The sequence below is a fragment of the Ranitomeya variabilis genome, chromosome 2 (genome assembly GCF_051348905.1).
Source record: "Ranitomeya variabilis isolate aRanVar5 chromosome 2, aRanVar5.hap1, whole genome shotgun sequence".
NCBI lineage: Eukaryota > Metazoa > Chordata > Amphibia > Anura > Dendrobatidae > Ranitomeya > Ranitomeya variabilis.
The window spans coordinates 548,144,856-548,162,020 of NC_135233.1; the positions used below are offsets into that span (position 1 = coordinate 548,144,856).

General features: G+C 44.0%; 2 protein-coding genes across 3 annotated transcripts in view; both read left to right on the forward strand.

Moving 5' to 3' along the window:
* NECAB2 (N-terminal EF-hand calcium binding protein 2) overlaps positions 1-17,165 on the forward strand; it is a 414,952-nt gene that overhangs the window by 13,714 nt on the left and 384,073 nt on the right. For both annotated transcript variants that reach the window (XM_077288176.1, XM_077288177.1), the window contains exon 2: positions 14,689-14,713. In XM_077288176.1, the coding sequence (XP_077144291.1) occupies positions 14,689-14,713 (25 nt within the window). The remainder of the gene's footprint in view (positions 1-14,688; positions 14,714-17,165) is intronic.
* LOC143808961 (uncharacterized) lies at positions 1,889-5,173 on the forward strand. Its single transcript, XM_077292139.1, has 4 exons — positions 1,889-2,435; positions 2,745-2,970; positions 3,013-4,942; positions 5,094-5,173. The coding sequence occupies exons 1-4, from the start codon at positions 1,889-1,891 to the stop codon at positions 5,133-5,135; spliced, it is 2,745 nt and encodes a 914-aa protein (XP_077148254.1). The 3' UTR covers positions 5,136-5,173.

Sequence of the window (17,165 nt, forward strand, 5' to 3'; positions counted from 1 at the left end):
TTTTCTTCAGGAAATTTCTGCAAGAAATCCTGAACGTGTGCGCACACCCTGAACTGGGAAAAAATAGACACAAATGTGAGATCTCTTATCATCCATATCTGCCTTGTGGTCAAACAAATCATAGCTTTCCATTGGAAGAATCCGATTTTACCGGCTTTTACTGAAATTATAGACCAAATTAACTTACACAAGACATACGAAGAAAACTTCGCAATAGCAAATAATTACTATACGAAACATGATAGGAAATGGAAGAAATGGGTCGAGGTAAACTCCAACCTATCGCATTAAAAGGAAAGATGATGGCTTCTACATACCTGTTAGGATATTACGATTTATTATATGCTATTATTATATGCTATTATGTTACTATATGTTAATCTGTTTAAAAAATTGTTAATTATTATCAAATTTTGTTTAAAATGGACAGCGTGTCCACAATGTGGTTCTTACCTTTCCCCAAACCCACCCTCCCCTACCTACCTCCCTCTCCTTCCCCTATTCCCTTGTGAGCTGACTCCACATGCTAATATTAAATTTCAAAGATATAATAAAATTATTTGAATAAGTATGATCACAGGTTACCTTTCCCCAAACCCATCCCCCCCCCTACCTCCCTCCCTCTCCTTCCCCTATTCCCTTGTGAGCTGACTCCACATGCTAATATTAAATTTCAAAGATATAATAAAATTATTTGAATAAGTATGATCACAGGTTACCTTTCCCCAAACCCATCCCCCCCCCTACCTCCCTCCCTCTCCTTACCCCTATTCCCTTGCGAGCTGACTATATGATTATTTCCAGGACGTCCCCCTGACAGCACGCTGGAGGACGTCCTCCTCCTCCTTGCTGGGACAGGAAACAACACGAGAGGTTAAAAGGTCCCACTCCGCCCCCTTTCCTTTAGTGTTTTTCCTGTCCCTGCATGGAGGGACACACGAGAGATCAAGCTTACCGGAGGGCTCAGGGGGATCGTGCGGCTGGTCCAAAATCCTTCCCCCTCGTCGGTAGCCCAGGGCACATACTCCCCGGGTGGGAGTCCCTGCGTCCAGAGACCAGTCGAGCGGACGCGCTCCTGGGTGAGCCGCTTCCTCCCAGGGGGAGGCTCTCGGCTCAGGCGCCAGGAAGGACAAGAGGCGCCGGCGCCAGGATGGGCGCAGAGGTCCGCAGGCTCTTATACGAGCAGGCAGGGGCAGCAGAACCTCCCGGCTTCAGCGTGCGTTCCACTGCGTGGAACGCGGAAGTAAGTGATATAGCGCTTCCGGTGACGTCAGCGGCATCAGATCCGGTACATTCGGCGGCAGGGTATGCGTTCCACAGGGTGGAACGCTAAAGCGTATATAAAAAGGCGCCAGATTTAAAAATAGGCGCCGGCGTTCTACAGATTGGAGTGAGCTCTACATTAACCAGGACGCAGGTGCATGCAAGTGAAACAGCCGGAGAGGAGGTCTGCAATGCCAGAGACAAGGGGTAAGTGCAGCAGTGCTGCAAAATCCCTATATACATATATCTAGCAGGAGACGTTCTATTTATATGATATATATATTTATATTTAAACAGAGGATGTGGATCCCAGGAGTGAGGAGACTGGGGTAAGTGCGCATAGCGCATATTACCTTTCTCACTTATTCCTAAGTCACTAAGATGTACTCATTCTTATACTTAGGATAAGGAGACTCAACAGACATCCCTGTCAGTGGCAAAAAAGTCAGGCAAAGCACTGACAAAGTCCAGACGATGTTCCATATGTAATGCTAAATTACCAGAGGCACATAAAAAGGAATTATGCGAGTCCTGCATTTCCAGAGTTGTAAGAGAAGAACAACCATCATTACTATCTGAAATGAGGTCTTTAATCCGGGAAGAGGTACAAAATTCATTGGCTTCCATGACACAGCGGTACCCCTCCAGCCCAGGTCGGAGCCGTAAAAGGCCACGGTTGGATCTGGACCAAGATGATGAGGAAGTGCTTTCTAAAGAAGAATCTGATGGTAGAAGTTCGGATCAAGAAGAAGGAGAACTACCATTAGAGGAACAGGATCAAGGAAGAAAATTTCTATTCCACGTGGAAGAGACGGAAGATCTAGTGCAGGCGGTGAGAAATACAATGCAGATGAAAGAAGAACCGCGGCCGAAATCCAGACAAGATTTGATGTTTGGAGGACTGACATCACAAAGACAGACGGTATTCCCTGTGAGTGATCACCTCAAACAGATGATATTACAAGAATGGAAAGATGCTGAACGTAGACTGATAGTATCGCGAGAATTTAAAAGTCGTCTACCATTTGATCCGGAAGACATCAAGGCATGGGAGGAAATTCCGAAGATCGACGTGCCTATAGCCAAAGTTACTAAAAAAACGGCTATTCCATTCGAGGACTCTTCTAGTCTCAGAGACGCTATGGACCGCAAAGCAGATATTCTGTTGCGCCGTTCATGGGAGACATCGGCAGCACTGATAAAAGCTAACATTGCAGCCACATCAGTAGCTAGATCAATGTATTTGTGGATGGGGCAGTTAGAGGAACATTTGGTGAATAAAACCCCACGGGCCGATTTGATTTCCTCCTTACCCATCATAAAATCTGCCACAGCCTTTATGGCGGACACATCAGCAGAATCCGTTAGATTTGCGGCCAGAAATAGTTCGTTATCTAATGCGACTCGTAGAGCTATATGGCTCAAATCTTGGTCAGGGGATAATGCATCAAAAAACAAATTATGTGCTATTCCCTTTTCAGGGTCCAAGGTATTTGGACAAGCATTAGACGATATTCTGGAATCCGCATCAGATAATAAAAAAGGTTTTCCTGAGGAAAAAACGAAAAAATTCCAGCCATTTCGGAAGAGACCTCCACCTCGAAGTTCCTATAAATTCAAGCAGCCGGATTATAGAGAACAGTGGAGACCCAGCAGAGGTTCCTATAGAGGTGCCTATTCTCAGAACCGAAGGGGAAGAAACTCCCTGTTTGGGTCAAGCCCTAGATCTAGGAGACAATGACGCCATAGGTATAGGGGGCAGGCTCAGTCTCTTTCTGGACAACTGGAAAGAAGTGACAAAAAATGCCTATGTCCTAAAAATCATTTCAGAGGGTTACAGGATAGAGCTCATATCCCCAGCACCACAGAGGTGTATCCCACCTACCAAGGTGGCAAAAGATTCACCAATGTTCATAGACATTCTGAAGTTGTTCAGTTCTCAAGTTATAGTGCGGGTCCCCACAACAGAAATAGCCAGAGGTCACTACTCTTCACTATTCTCAATCCCAAAGCCATCAGGGGAAACACGCACAATAATAAACTTAAAACCATTGAACGTCTATGTAAAATACAAAAGATTCAGAATGGAATCAATAAAAACAACGGTCCATCTCATAGACAAAGATGCGGTAATGTGTACGCTCGACCTAAAAAGTGCGTATCATCAGGTTCCAATCCATGCAACATCTCAGGAGCTTCTGAGGTTTTCTGTAAAGTTTCCGGACCAAACCTGCCACCTTCAATTTCAAGGTCTCCCGTTCGGCCTGGCGTCAGCACCGAGGATATTTACAAAATTGGTGGCGGAAGTGGTGGCATACTTAAGAAACGAAGGAATTACAATAATTCCTTATCTGGACGATTTTCTGCTGGTAGCCAGAACAAGAAACATCTTAATCCTACACAGAGATCGAGCCATTGCAGTCCTAAAATATCTAGGTTGGGTCGTGAATCAAGAAAAATCTCACATGAAACCCGAATCTCGGAAGGTATTTTTGGGAGTTCTTCTAGATGCCACCACAAGACAATCCTTTTTGCCAAGAGAAAAACAGGTGTCAATAAGAGCATTAATCATGGAATTCATAAAGCACCAGGTCACTATAAGATCAGCCATGAAGGTCTTAGGGAAGATGACAGCCTGTATCACTTGCGTAAGGTGGGCACAGGCTCACTCAAGATTGCTACAGGATCAGGTTCTCTCGGCATGGGATCGACGTCAGTCATCACTGGACAGAGTAATCCACCTATCAAAGGCAGTAAAAAAGTCATTGCACTGGTGGACACAATACAGCAACCTAAGAGTGGGGGTTCCATGGACCTGTACCCCGTGTGTGGTGATCACTACGGATGCCAGCCAGTGGGGTTGGGGAGCCCATCTAGAAGGATCATTCGTCCAGGGCAGATGGCCAAAGGATATCAGTCGAAGATCTTCAAACTACAGAGAGCTTTACGCTATTTGGGAAGCTCTAAGAAGGAATCACTCCCGTTTAAAAAACCAACATGTGAAAATCTTAACGGACAACATGACAGCAGTATCCTTCATAAGACACCAAGGAGGTCCCAGATACAAACCACTTCAGGAATTGGCACGGAAAATATTTTTTTGGGCAGAAAACACAGTCCGGTCAATCACAGCAGTCCACTTAGAAGGATCTCAAAACGTCCTGGCCGATTATTTGAGCAGGAAAGAAGTCTGTCCCACAGAATGGGAATTAAACCAAGAAATCTTTCACCAATTATGTCATCGCTGGGGGACTCCCAGGATAGATCTATTCGCTACAAGAAAAAATTCGAAGGTGGCCAGATTCTATTCCCTCAACCCTATGGACATACCAGAAGCAGTCGACGCCTTGAGTCAAACATGGGTCGAACCACTATCCTATGCTTTTCCCCCAATAGCACTCATTCCGAGGGTCCTCAGGAAGATTCAGGAAGACCAAGCAACAGTTCTGATGATAGTACCATTCTGGCCAAGAAGGAGCTGGTTTCCGTTGTTAGGAGCCATGGCGATGGACAGTCCAGTCAGTCTTCCTCTATGGAAGGACATGATTCATCAAGGACCAGTGTTACATCAAAACCCGGAACGATTGCACCTTTCAGCATGGATCCTGAGAGGGACATCCTGAAATCGCGAGGGTTATCTGATGAAGTCATCTCAACGATCCAAGCTAGTCGTAAACCAGTAACTTCATCAATTTATTACAAAATTTGGAAGAAGTTCTGTATGAGAGGTGGCAGGTCGGCCGGAATGTCAGAGAACCCGGATGTGCCCAGAGTTCTGGATTTTCTCCAGTCAGGATTTAATATGGGGCTGAGACCTAGTACCCTTAAAGTACAAATTTCAGCACTTAGCACATTTCTGGATTATCCATTAGCCTCTCACCCGTGGATAATGAGATTCATAAAAGCTGTCCAGAGATTACGTCCCACAGTGAGGCAATTAACTCCCCCTTGGGATTTAAATTTAGTACTCAGAGCCCTATGTAAAGATCCTTTTACCCAGAAAGATGACATGCCCATTGCAATAAGAACTTGGAAAACAGCCTTTTTGGTAGCTATTACGACAGCCAAAAGAGTAGGGGAAATACAAGCCCTGTCAATTAGGGACCCGTACCTCCAGGTTCGTGAGGATCATATAATCCTAAAACTAGATCCATCATTTATTCCCAAAGTAGCTTCAGTACAAAACAGAAATCAGGAAATAATTCTACCCTCCTTTTGCAATAAACCCTCTAATACAAAAGAACAATCTTTACATTCTCTTGATGTCAGACAGGCAGTACTAGATTATTTAGAGGCCACTAGTACTTGGAGAAAGGATCCCAATCTTTTTGTCCTGTTTGGGGGTAAAAATAAGGGTAAAAAAGCATCCAAAACATCTATAGCTAGATGGATCACTACAGTAATCTCAAAAGCCTATGTGTCAGAAGGGGTAGATTGTCCTGTGGGAATAAAAGCCCATTCAACTCGGGCCATTTCAGCGTCATGGGCCGAACGGGCAGGGGCATCATTAGAACAAATTTGTAAAGCTGCAACTTGGGCCAGTGTGAACACATTCTGTAAACACTACAAATTGGATGTGTTAGCAAACCAACAAATGTCTTTTGGGAGAAAGGTTCTCCAGGCAGTTGTCCCACCCTAAAGGAGTTTCTTTGGTATTCTCCAGCGTGCTGTCAGGGGGACGTCCTGGAAAATGGGTATTATACCTACCGATAATTCGGTTTCCAGGAGTCCATCCTGACAGCACCGTTACTTCCCCCCCTTATGTATACTATGTCATATGCTGTAAATATGATTTGGTTAATAAAATTCAAATGGTATCTATCCATGGTGTGGTACTTGTCAAAACACTAAAGGAAAGGGGGCGGAGTGGGACCTTTTAACCTCTCGTGTTGTTTCCTGTCCCAGCAAGGAGGAGGAGGACGTCCTCCAGCGTGCTGTCAGGATGGACTCCTGGAAACCGAATTATCGGTAGGTATAATACCCATTTTCCACATGCTAATATTAAATTTCAAAGTTATAATAAAAATTATTTGAACAAGGGAAAAGGCCTCAAAACTGGCATGTAAAAACACTTTTTTTTTTTTTTTTTCTTTTCCTCTGACTGTTCCACTCCTGGTTTTGAATTACAAATACTGAGGTAAAATACTGACCAAATACTGCATGTGTGAACGTGGCCTTAGGGTGACTTGACACAAAGCAGATTTTTCTCTCTGATTCTGGGTTTCATACCTTACCGCAGGGGCGGATTATCAGAGGGTCAATATGGGCGGTAGCCCAGGGCCCAGTGGCTTGGGGGGGCCCTGGGCCACCGCAGATTGACCCTCTGATAATCCGACGGAGTGTGACTGAATGCCCGGCCCGCTGGCATTTATGTGCCCCGCCCCCCGGACCCGGTGGGCAGAGAGAGGGGGTCTGCATCGGGCCCCTTCTCATCTGCTCACCGGGCCCCTTCCGGCGCTGCGGCGCTTTCCTATTGAGGTGCGTGCGCGCGCCCGCACCTCAATAGTTAACAGCCGCCAGCCAGCCAATTGGAGGCTGGCAGCTGAAGTCGGCCGCAGCTCACACGTCGCCGGCTTCTGACGTCATTGTCAGTCGCCGGCGAGTGTGTGCTGCTGGAGGGAGCTCGCCGCGTGGAGCGCTGGTAAGGTGAGGAGACTTTGTTTTGTTTTTGTTTTGTGTTTTAATAAGCTAACTGGGGGCAATGCTGGAGACAGTGGGGCAGATTGCTGGAGACAGTGGGGCAGATTGCTGGAGACAGTGGGGCAGATTGCTGGAGACAGTGGGGCAGATTGCTGGACACACTGGGGCAATGCTGGAGGACACACTGGGGCAGATTGCTGGAGACACTGGGGCAATGCTGGAGGACACACTGGGGCAGATTGCTGGAGACACTGGGGCTATGCTGGAGGACATACTGGGGCAGATTGCTGGAGACACTGGGGCAATGCTGGACATACTGGGGCAGATTGCTGGACATACTGGGGCAGATTGCTGGACATACTGGGGCAGATTGCTGGACACACTGGGGCAGATTGCTGGACACACTGGGGCAGATTGCTGGACACACTGGGGCAGATTGCTGGACACACTGGGGCAGATTGCTGGACACACTGGGGCAGATTGCTGGACACACTGGGGCAGATTGCTGGACACACTGGGGGTAATATGCTGGAGACAATGGGGCAGATTGCTGGACACTGGGGGCAATGCTGGACAATTGGACATACTGGAGCAGATTGCAGGACACACTGGTGGTAATATGCTGGACACACTGGGGCAATATGCTGGACATGCTGGGGCAGATTGTTGAACACACTGTCTGGGGGCAATATGCTGGAGTCAGACACTGGGGCAGATTGCTGGAGACACTGTCTGGGGGCAATGCTGGACACACTGGGGCAGATTGCTGGTTACTGGGGCAATATGCTGGACATTCTGGGGCAGATTGCTGGACACACTGGGGGCAGGACTGGAGGCATGGGCAGAATGTAGACACGGGGCAGAATGAAAGACATGGGGCAGGATTGGATCATGGGGCAGGATGGATACGATGGAGACACATGGGGCAGGATGGGGAGATCACATGGGGTAGAATGGATACTCATGAGTGCAGGATGGGAGAACATATGGCAGGAGCCAGGAATGAGACACATGGGGCCAGGGTGGGGAATATTATTACCATAGGGGCTAATTAAGGGATATTATTACTGCAGTGATGTATTTATTTTATTTTTTGAGTATACTGTTTTAAATGGGGGGGCGGTCCTGTTACTGTGTAGAGTGACACTGTCGCCTTTTTTTCTTCATGTGGTGTAATGTAGAAGTTGTGAAAAATTAAGTAATGTGTTCTGCAAGCAGAGCTCGAGAACTGTGTTATTTCCTGCAGAAACGAGTCCTGGCTGGAAGAAATGATGGCGGTCTGTGCTGGATGAAAGATGAAGGACTTCACCTAGAGACGTCACTGGTGAGTCAGTGTTACCTATACACTGACACTATACACTGTATACTATATACAGGGGTCCTGTGTACAATGTCACCAGTGATCACTGTATTACCTATACATCATATACAGAGCTCCTGTGTATAATACCACCAGTGATCTCTGTATTACCTCTACACAGACACTGCATACTAAGTACAGATCTCCTGTGAATACTGGCACTTATGGTGATAGTATTGTGTTTTTTTGTTTTTTTTATTACTACTGATCAGTATTGTAGTATTCAGTCACTATGTGGTGGTAATATGTGGTCTGGAAATGGTGTTGTGGTATTTGTCCCTTGAATGTGCTATTTGGTCACCAAGTGGTGGTAATATGTGGTCTTGACCTGGTGCGGTGGTATTTGTTCCTTGTATGTGATATTATTTGATCACTGTGTTTGTAATTTGTGGTCTGGCCATGGCGCGGTGGTATTTGTTCCTTGTATGTGATATTATTGGTCAAAATATACCTAAATTATATTGCAGATTTTAACAAATACTTAATAGGTTACAGTAGAGTAGGGCCCGGCCATTTTTCTGGAATAATCTGGTTCGGGTATAATATGACCCCCCCTCCCCCCCCCCCCCCCCGTCACATGACACCTCCCCCCGTCACATGACCGGGGGGGGCCCACAGTGTCTGAACAGCCCGGGGCCCTGGCTACCCTTAATCCACCCCTGCCTTACCGACATTATTATGCCCCCATACAGGACATATAAGCCTGGCCCTGAGGGCTGCCCATAATTGCCCTCACAATGATTTGCACCCAATTTTGGATGGCGTTTAATTAGAATCTGTCACCAGGTTTTTGCTACTTAATTGGAGAGCAGCATGATGTAGGGACAGAGACCCTGATTCCTGCAATGTATTTTATTAGTTTACTGGGTGGAGGAGTCGTGATATAATCAGTTCTTAGATGCAGAAGGCAGCAGAGCTGAGAAAGCTAGCCCCGCCCACACCAGGCTCTGTATGTAGATTGCCTATTGACAGTGAGCTGCTTATCACAGGTGGGGTGGAGTCGGACTAGCAGGCACATGAGCTGTAGTACAGCTGGTGATAAAACCTTCATTGTAAGGAAACTCCACACAGCAACACCTCACTAAAATCTGTTCCCTGCTGACAGACCCGCTTTAAATGAACTCCACCATTTTGCATTCCGGTAACTTCAATTTTTCCATGAAAAGTTGGAGACTGCGGCAGCCCCAGTATTCATTGACGTTGCAGTAAAAGCGGGTACTAGACGACCGAGGGAGTATTGTTACATAATGTGGATTTTTATGTAAATCCAATAATTGTAAAAGTTTAGGACTCCTCAGAAGTGCTTTGTCATCCAGCATCTGCACCCTACTTTACAGGGCACATGTACCCATGGCGATCTTGGCCATTAAATGGCCATCAACTGGCTATACACAAGCCAACCGACAATTGTTTAGGGGGAATTTGTCAGGAAGATCGCCCCTACCAAAACTGTTTATATTTGCGTGCAGGTCTTTTGAAATGTAAATCTATTGACACCTTTTATATCTTCTGTCTGTTTCTGCATTGCCAAGTAATCAGAGTTGTCATTAATATGCAAATGAGAAGTTAAATACTCTTGGAGTTACATAGCACTTAAATGGAATATGTCAGCAGAGTTTTGCTATGTAATCTGAGGGCAGCATGAGGTAGGGGTTAACACACTGAATTCAATAATGTGTCCCTTATCAGGCTGTGTGCTGTTGTTTATCACTAGGAGATTGATTGCTGTGATTAGCTGGTGTGTACCTTCTGCTCCGACTCCGTCCCTCCTGTGATAAGCAGCTCAGTGGTTGACAAGGAAGAAACTAGTGCATGCTGCGATTTTCTTCAGACGCAGATTAATTTGAACGCATGTGCACTGCCGCACTGAGTAATAACACTGGTCCGTGTGCTGCCTTTCTTTCACGGACAACACCCAGACTGAGTATACGTTCATGGGGACTTTCGGGGAAACAAGCTCTGGAGGCAGTCTGCTTGCAAGTGCTCTGTCATGCCCAGAGCACCTCGCATCTCAATTGCATATGATTTAAAATTCTAATCACTCTTGAATGCAGCAACAGATAAAAGATTGAAATGCAAACCATTGATGCCGGAGGGTTTGTATGATATTTTGGGCAGGGGACTTGGATTTAAAACATCTCTTCAGCACTGAATAAAAAACAAAGGCTGGAGGGTTGCCTTAAAAGAGGACCGTCGCTTCCTTCTGCAGTCGCACTCTGAGACTTGTGAATTGTCACAGCATGAAAAACTAATTTTTCTGTAGTATTTGAGTAGACCCCATCTAGAAATCAATTCACCACAAATTGTGGTACTGTAACATATTATTACAATATAACCTTTAATTTGATTGTTTAGAAATATGCACAAAAGGCAAACAACAAATATAATAGAAGGCCCGGGGGGATCACTTATCCCTACTTCGTCTCAGGCCGGCGTCACACAAGCACAGTGCTTGAGAAAGGCTCAGTGTGAGCCGAAACGTCGCACATAGATGTGGGTTGATTAAACTACACACTTTTTTCACCTTGAAAAAGACTTGGAGTGCTGCCTTCTTTTTTTCTATTTGGTGTATGTATGTGTGTGTGTGTGTGTGTGTGTGTGTGTGTGTGTGTGTGTGTGTGTGTGTGTGTGTGTGTATATATTTATTTATATTTTATTAGTGGGAACTTTTCCCAGACTCGAATTCATATGAGGACATCCAGCAGAGGGCACATCACCACGACTCAAGGTAACTACAGGACATTCCCCTGCACTCCATTCATTCACAAAATTTTACAGACAGGAGCACAGCTGCATTAGCAGGCTCCTGGGTGTAAAATGATTTAACCCCTTCAGATGGATTTACACCGTGGGAGGTGACTGAACGACGGAAGGTATGGGATATTGTTGATTTTTTTTATTTTTCCTTTTTTACAGAACGAGGGTCTTCAGATGGATTAAGAGTATAATAAAATATTAAAACACCCTTTGTCTTTATTTCATTAAAATACTTTTTAATAAAGTGTGTGTGTTTTATTAACCATTTCGTACTATTGGATTAATAATGGATAGGTGTCATAATTGACGCCTCTCCATTATAAACCTGGCTTAATGTCACCTTACAATAGAAAGGTGACATTAACCCTTCATTACCCCATATCCCACCGCTACACGGGAGAGGGAAGAGAGTGGCCAAGTGCCAGAAGAGGCGCATCTTCCAGATGTGCCTTTTCTGGGGTGGCTGGGGGGCAGATGTTTTAGCCAGGGTGGGCCAATAACCATGGACCCTCTCTAGGCTATTAATATCTGCCCTCAGTCACTGGCTTTACCACTCTAGTGGAGAAAATTGCGCAGGAGCCCACGCCAATTTTTTCCGTGATTTAACCCTTTATTTTACAAGCTACAGCGCCCAAATTTTGCACATACACACTACTAACATTAGTAGTGTGGAATATGCAAAAAAAAAGGGATATGAGATGGTTTACTGTATGTAAACCATGTCTCATATCATGTCGGGTTTGTGAAGGAGAGGAAAAGCCGGCAATTGAATTACCGGCTTTTCTATAGAACACCGCTGCGCATTTCTCGCAAGTCACACTGCTGGTCCGTGTGTAATCCGTATTTTTCTCGCCCCCATAGACTTTCATTAGGTTTTTTTTTTTTTTTCTGCACAATACGGTGACAAATGCAGCATGCTGCGATTTTCTACGGCCGTACAAGACCGTATAATACGGATCTATAAAATACGGCTGATAGGAACTGGGCCATAGAGAATCATTGTACCGTATGCAATCCGTATTTTGTGCACCTCTCATTCGTCCGTAAAACTCGCTAGTGTGACGCCGGCCTCACTCTTACTCCCACCTTGCAGCGGAGGATGGCACCCTAGACCTGTACAGATGGGCCAGTTTTAGACAAAGTGGGGCCCCAAATGCTCACGTATTTCACCATCGCACAGAAACATTTTCATTGTATTTGCATGCACTGAGCATGGGCCATAAAACAAGCGTGATCAACAATATTGAAGTCGTTCGACACTTGTTTCCTGTTTATTTACACAGTATGAGGAAGAATGATGGGGACAGAATGGTCACTATCCTGTTATCAGCAGCATATCTGCAGTTTTCATTTCCGGCGGCATAAACAATCCAATCACTCAACGAATAGGCAGCATTTTGCTCGTTTATTGTAATGCACCCCATAGTCCTCCATATAGTATAATGCACCTCATAGTTCTTCATATAGTCTAATGCATTCCACTTAGTCTACCATGCATTCCCCATAGACCTTCATATAGTATAATACACTCCTCATAGTCCTCAAAATAATATAATGCATCCAATAGGCTTCCATATAGTTTAATTCACTCCCCAAAGTCCTCCATATGGTATAATACACTCTCCATAGTCCTGAATATAGTATGATGCATCCTATAGTCCTCCATATTGTATAATGCACCCCATATAGTCCTCCATATAGTACAATGCACTCCCATAGTATAATGCACCACATAGTCCTTTATATAGTATAATACACTGCCCATAGTCCGCCTTACAGCATAATCCACTCCCCATAGTCCTGAATATAGTACTATGCATCCTAAAGTCCTCCATATTGTATAATGCAGCCTCCATATACTACACATAGTATAATGTACTCTCCATAGTCCTTGATGGAGTATAACACAGCCTCCACAGAGTACATATAGTATAATACAGCAGCATATAGTATAATGCAGTCCCCATAGTCCTCCAGTACTACTATGGTCACCACGTACTCCCTGATTTAAAAATAAATACATACTCGCCTTTCCTCGTTCCCCCGCTGCTCTGGTCTCTGCAGCATGTTTATTCAGCAGCTCCAATGCTCGGCACAGCGTGCGAGCTGCGAAAGTAGTAGAGGGGTAATTCTGGGAGAGAGCGCGTCTCCTGACGCTCCCTCCTCCATTGTTGATTTCAACTGTATCCGCTTCTATGATGCTGATAAAGTTGAATGCTTGATACAGGGAAGCTTGGAGTTGGAGCTGAAATCGGGCCCATATCGGCCACTTGGTGTTCCACTTTTAGCATCATGTCTCTTGCTGGAGGCTCCTGGGGGAGTGGGAGCCCTAGGCAAATGCCTAGTTTGCCTACCCCAAGGTAGACCCTGTTTACAGGTCTGTGAAAATATAAAAAGCGCTCCGATGCCATGAATTTGTGTGGTCTGTCTTTTACAGACTGTTTGATAGGAGGGGTTTGAGAAACCTCAATTTTTTTTTTTTGTTTCATCAATGAGAAAGTGGTGAAACTTTGATCAAAAATACTGATGAAACATGACTTTTTTGTACAAAAAAAATCACTGACGTCTGAGTGAGCCAAAACCTTTTACAAGCAGCTATGTCCTCCTCCTTTAGCTGGGCTGCATACCACACAGACGCATCATATTACATGGCTAATAAATAACAGCATTCTCCTTGTAGTACAGTTCAGGCTACAGGTGAGCAGTGAGAAAAGTTATCTCCTGATTTGCGTTTTGCTAACCATTTGATGTCATGCACAGGCATATGTTTGTGATTAACTTTTGCCAAATTTATGCGAAAAGTAGTGACTCGACAGCATGGCGAAATGGACAAACTGGTGAGTTCATCTTGGTCCAAACTAGTTGATTTGAGCTTTGTGCTCAGTTTACCCTTTAGATGCCGTATGGAATTATCTCTCATCCTCATAGTGGGTATCTCGCAGAGAAGACCAGAATCTCACCAGATTTTGAGCTCATTCTGCTGAAATGATAGTAAAACCTGTTTTCCTGTAACTCTGATGGAAATTACGATTTATTAGTGATATGTAAGTCTTATTCCATCTATTGTACTGTTATGATAGTGTTTTGTTGTTTTTTTTTTTTTTTTATTAGGTGCATTGGAACAAAAATTGCTTCTAAGACATGATCATGAAGTCTTCAAGGAGTAGATCCTAGGAGACCATATTAACAGATGCTGACTTGAAAAAAAAAAATATTTTCTTATTCAGCGTTGTGGTCGCTTGTGGCTACTAATTGTGAATCCCGAGCTATTAAAGATGAGGTGCCGAAGCAATTTAAAACCACACACATATGTAATCAGCTTTCCTGTGCAATTAGTTTGGATCCTGCATTTCTAACCATACAGACTGATGGAATGCATTTAAAGGGACATTAAGCCTAAAATCCTGTCTCCATTTGCCGTGGAGTTGGATGGAATACATAATTCTCCTATATGAATCATTTTTACACTTGTGGAGGGGGGAGGGATGTAATTCAGCTCAGGCCTACTAATAACCAAGTACAACACGTATGACACATATTGTATCTGGTCTTGTCTGTCCTACATGGAACATTGTATAATATTCCTAAATAATGTACACATTGTCACCATAAGCAGCATTGGCTTTTTTGGAAATTAATGTGTCTTCTGCTTTTTTGTTTTTTTCTAGATCTTCCGTAGAGCTGATAAGAATGGTGAGTACATTTTTTGTATTCCATAGAAGTGGCCATTACTATAAAAAAAATAAATAAATAAATAAAAATGCTGGTGGTCCTATTATATCCCATCCGTATAAGATTCATAGATGTTTGAATGGGGCCTTACACTCATTTCTTGGTAGAAGCTGCAACTACTGTTTTCTTATGATTGGTTTGCTTAGAACTTTTCAGTTGTTTGTATCATATTAATCAATTAAGGATACAATCGACAGGACCTGTTTGGGTCAGGCGTCAGTGAGCAGGGCCAACCTCCGTGGGTAGGTAGGGTTACACTTCGGGGACATATAGGGCGAGATGGTCAAACCCAATATTCATCACCATGTTTGGGGCATAAATTATTTTATTTGTTTGCTGCTGTGGTATTTGTACAGAATTAATCACTGGAAACAGTGTTACGTCCATTATGGGGCTTTCTTCTAGCGTGTACAATATCGATCATAAGTGACATTGTTTGTATTTAAAGGGAACCTGTCACCTGAATTTGACGGGACCGGTTTTGGGTCATATGGGCGGGGTTTTCGGGTGTTTGATTCACCCTTTCCTTACCCGCTGGCTGCATGCTGGCCGCAATATTGGATTGAAGTTCATTCTCTGTCCTCCGGAGTACGCGCCTTGCGCAGGCGTGTACTCCAGAGGACAGCGAATGAACTTCAATCCAATATTACGGCCAGCATGCAGCCAGCGGGTAAGGAAAGGGTGAATCAAACACCCGAAAACCCCGCCCATATGACCCAAAACCGGTCCCGCCAAATTCAGGTGACAGGTTCCCTTTAATTCCCTGTAATATTGGGTTCTTTTTCTGATTTTAATATCTAAATGTACATTAAAAGTTAAAATTTAGCGCGTGTTTTTCTTGAAGAGGTTAGTAAGTAGCAGCTAAACTAATGTGACTGCGGCTTATCGTAGCTGAACTCCAAAATCCAAATCCTTCTTTTGTCGATACATGAAGAGCCGCCACCATCTCTAGTCACCCCCATATTGAACGCCAAGAAAGATCAATCCTTCTTTCCTCTACAGGAATGATTTGTCACCTCCATACCCATGTATAGCCAACTCAAAGTGGTTTGTTGGCCACTAATTTTTTATCGATGGCTTATCCTCAATGTGTGATCGGAGGGGGTGTGACAACCGGTATACCGCCACCGATCAGCTGTTACTGATGCCAGGAAGTTTTCGGGTGCTGCCCGGAACACGTGTGTGTATATTTATAGTATGTTACATGTATAGTTTCGCCATATGTATAGTAGCTACAGCCTATCCTAATGATAGTCCATCAATAAAAAAAAGCGTAGTCAATCTCTTTATTGCACCACAAGCAGGAGAAGAAATGTGATTTTCTGTAGTGAATGTGGACGTGGGCCCTGCAGCTTCTGTAATGGACGCTTCACGATGAGTTGGTGGAGTAACTGTGCCGGTTACTGACATGCTTTACCACTGTTTGACCCTGTAAGTGGATGTCTCAGTAATTATTCAGCAGGATATTAGAATGACCTGGCCATTTAATCTACTACAGATTTGCTAGGGCAGGAGTTTTCCTGCTGTTCCCTATTATTGGGTTTCTGTTGCCATCATTCTTTACACTTTCATCTTAATGACCTATTGTTATGGAGATCAGATGTATTCAACCTTTTTCATCCATTGCATGAAGATTTTCACAAGGAGAAATGGGTAACAATGGCACCAAAATTTCTCCACCAATTTCTGCTGAATAAAGCCTAAAAGCTATGAGCTGGGATATAAACTGGTGTGCATGCAGCGTGTAAGCGCACGTTCACACAGTCCAATGAACAGAGAAAAACAAAGACAGAAACATAATGATTAAATATCCTGTAGTGAATAAATAAATGGCATAGTGCATGAAAATAATATAGCATACTTGGGTAACAGTTCTTTTTGCATGCAAAAGCCATTTCACCACTTCAATTGTGACAGTCCTAACTCTAATATTAAAAACCCTTCCATTTGTCAAGTGGCATGCATGTGGATAATGTACAATATGCCTTGCAAGTGAAGGGGTTAATCTGATTTTTAATTTGGCATCCAATGTGAAAACAGGATTCTGCCCTATATATGTTCCAACCTTTCCTGTTTTACGGTAACAGGATTAAGGGTTTCACTGCCTGAAACTAGTTGCTTTATCTACTACCATGGCATTTTAATTCACCGACTGGAGTGTTTTCTATTCACACCAATAAAGAAGAGTTTTTGGATTTTTGTGGAGCTGGAATTTTCTTTATTTCTTTCCCATTATACTGTATCTAGAAATATATGAAGCCCATTATACTGTACTAGATGGCAGCCCGATTCTAAAGAATCGGGAGTCTAGAATCCATATATACTTTATTTATTCAAATGTAAGAATAATACAATTAATAAATAATAGTAAGAAAGAACAAAAAATGGCTGCACTCACCAGCTCTTGACAATT

Bases quoted from the DNA above. Each gene is read 5' to 3' on its own strand.
- LOC143808961 (XM_077292139.1), top strand. From the start codon at position 1,889: ATGACACAGCGGTACCCCTCCAGCCCAGGTCGGAGCCGTAAAAGGCCA. The intron at 2,971-3,012 runs GTTTGGGTCAAG...ATGACGCCATAG, and splicing joins CGAAGGGGAAGAAACTCCCT to GTATAGGGGGCAGGCTCAGT. The intron at 4,943-5,093 runs GTAACTTCATCA...GTACCCTTAAAG, and splicing joins TCCAAGCTAGTCGTAAACCA to TACAAATTTCAGCACTTAGC.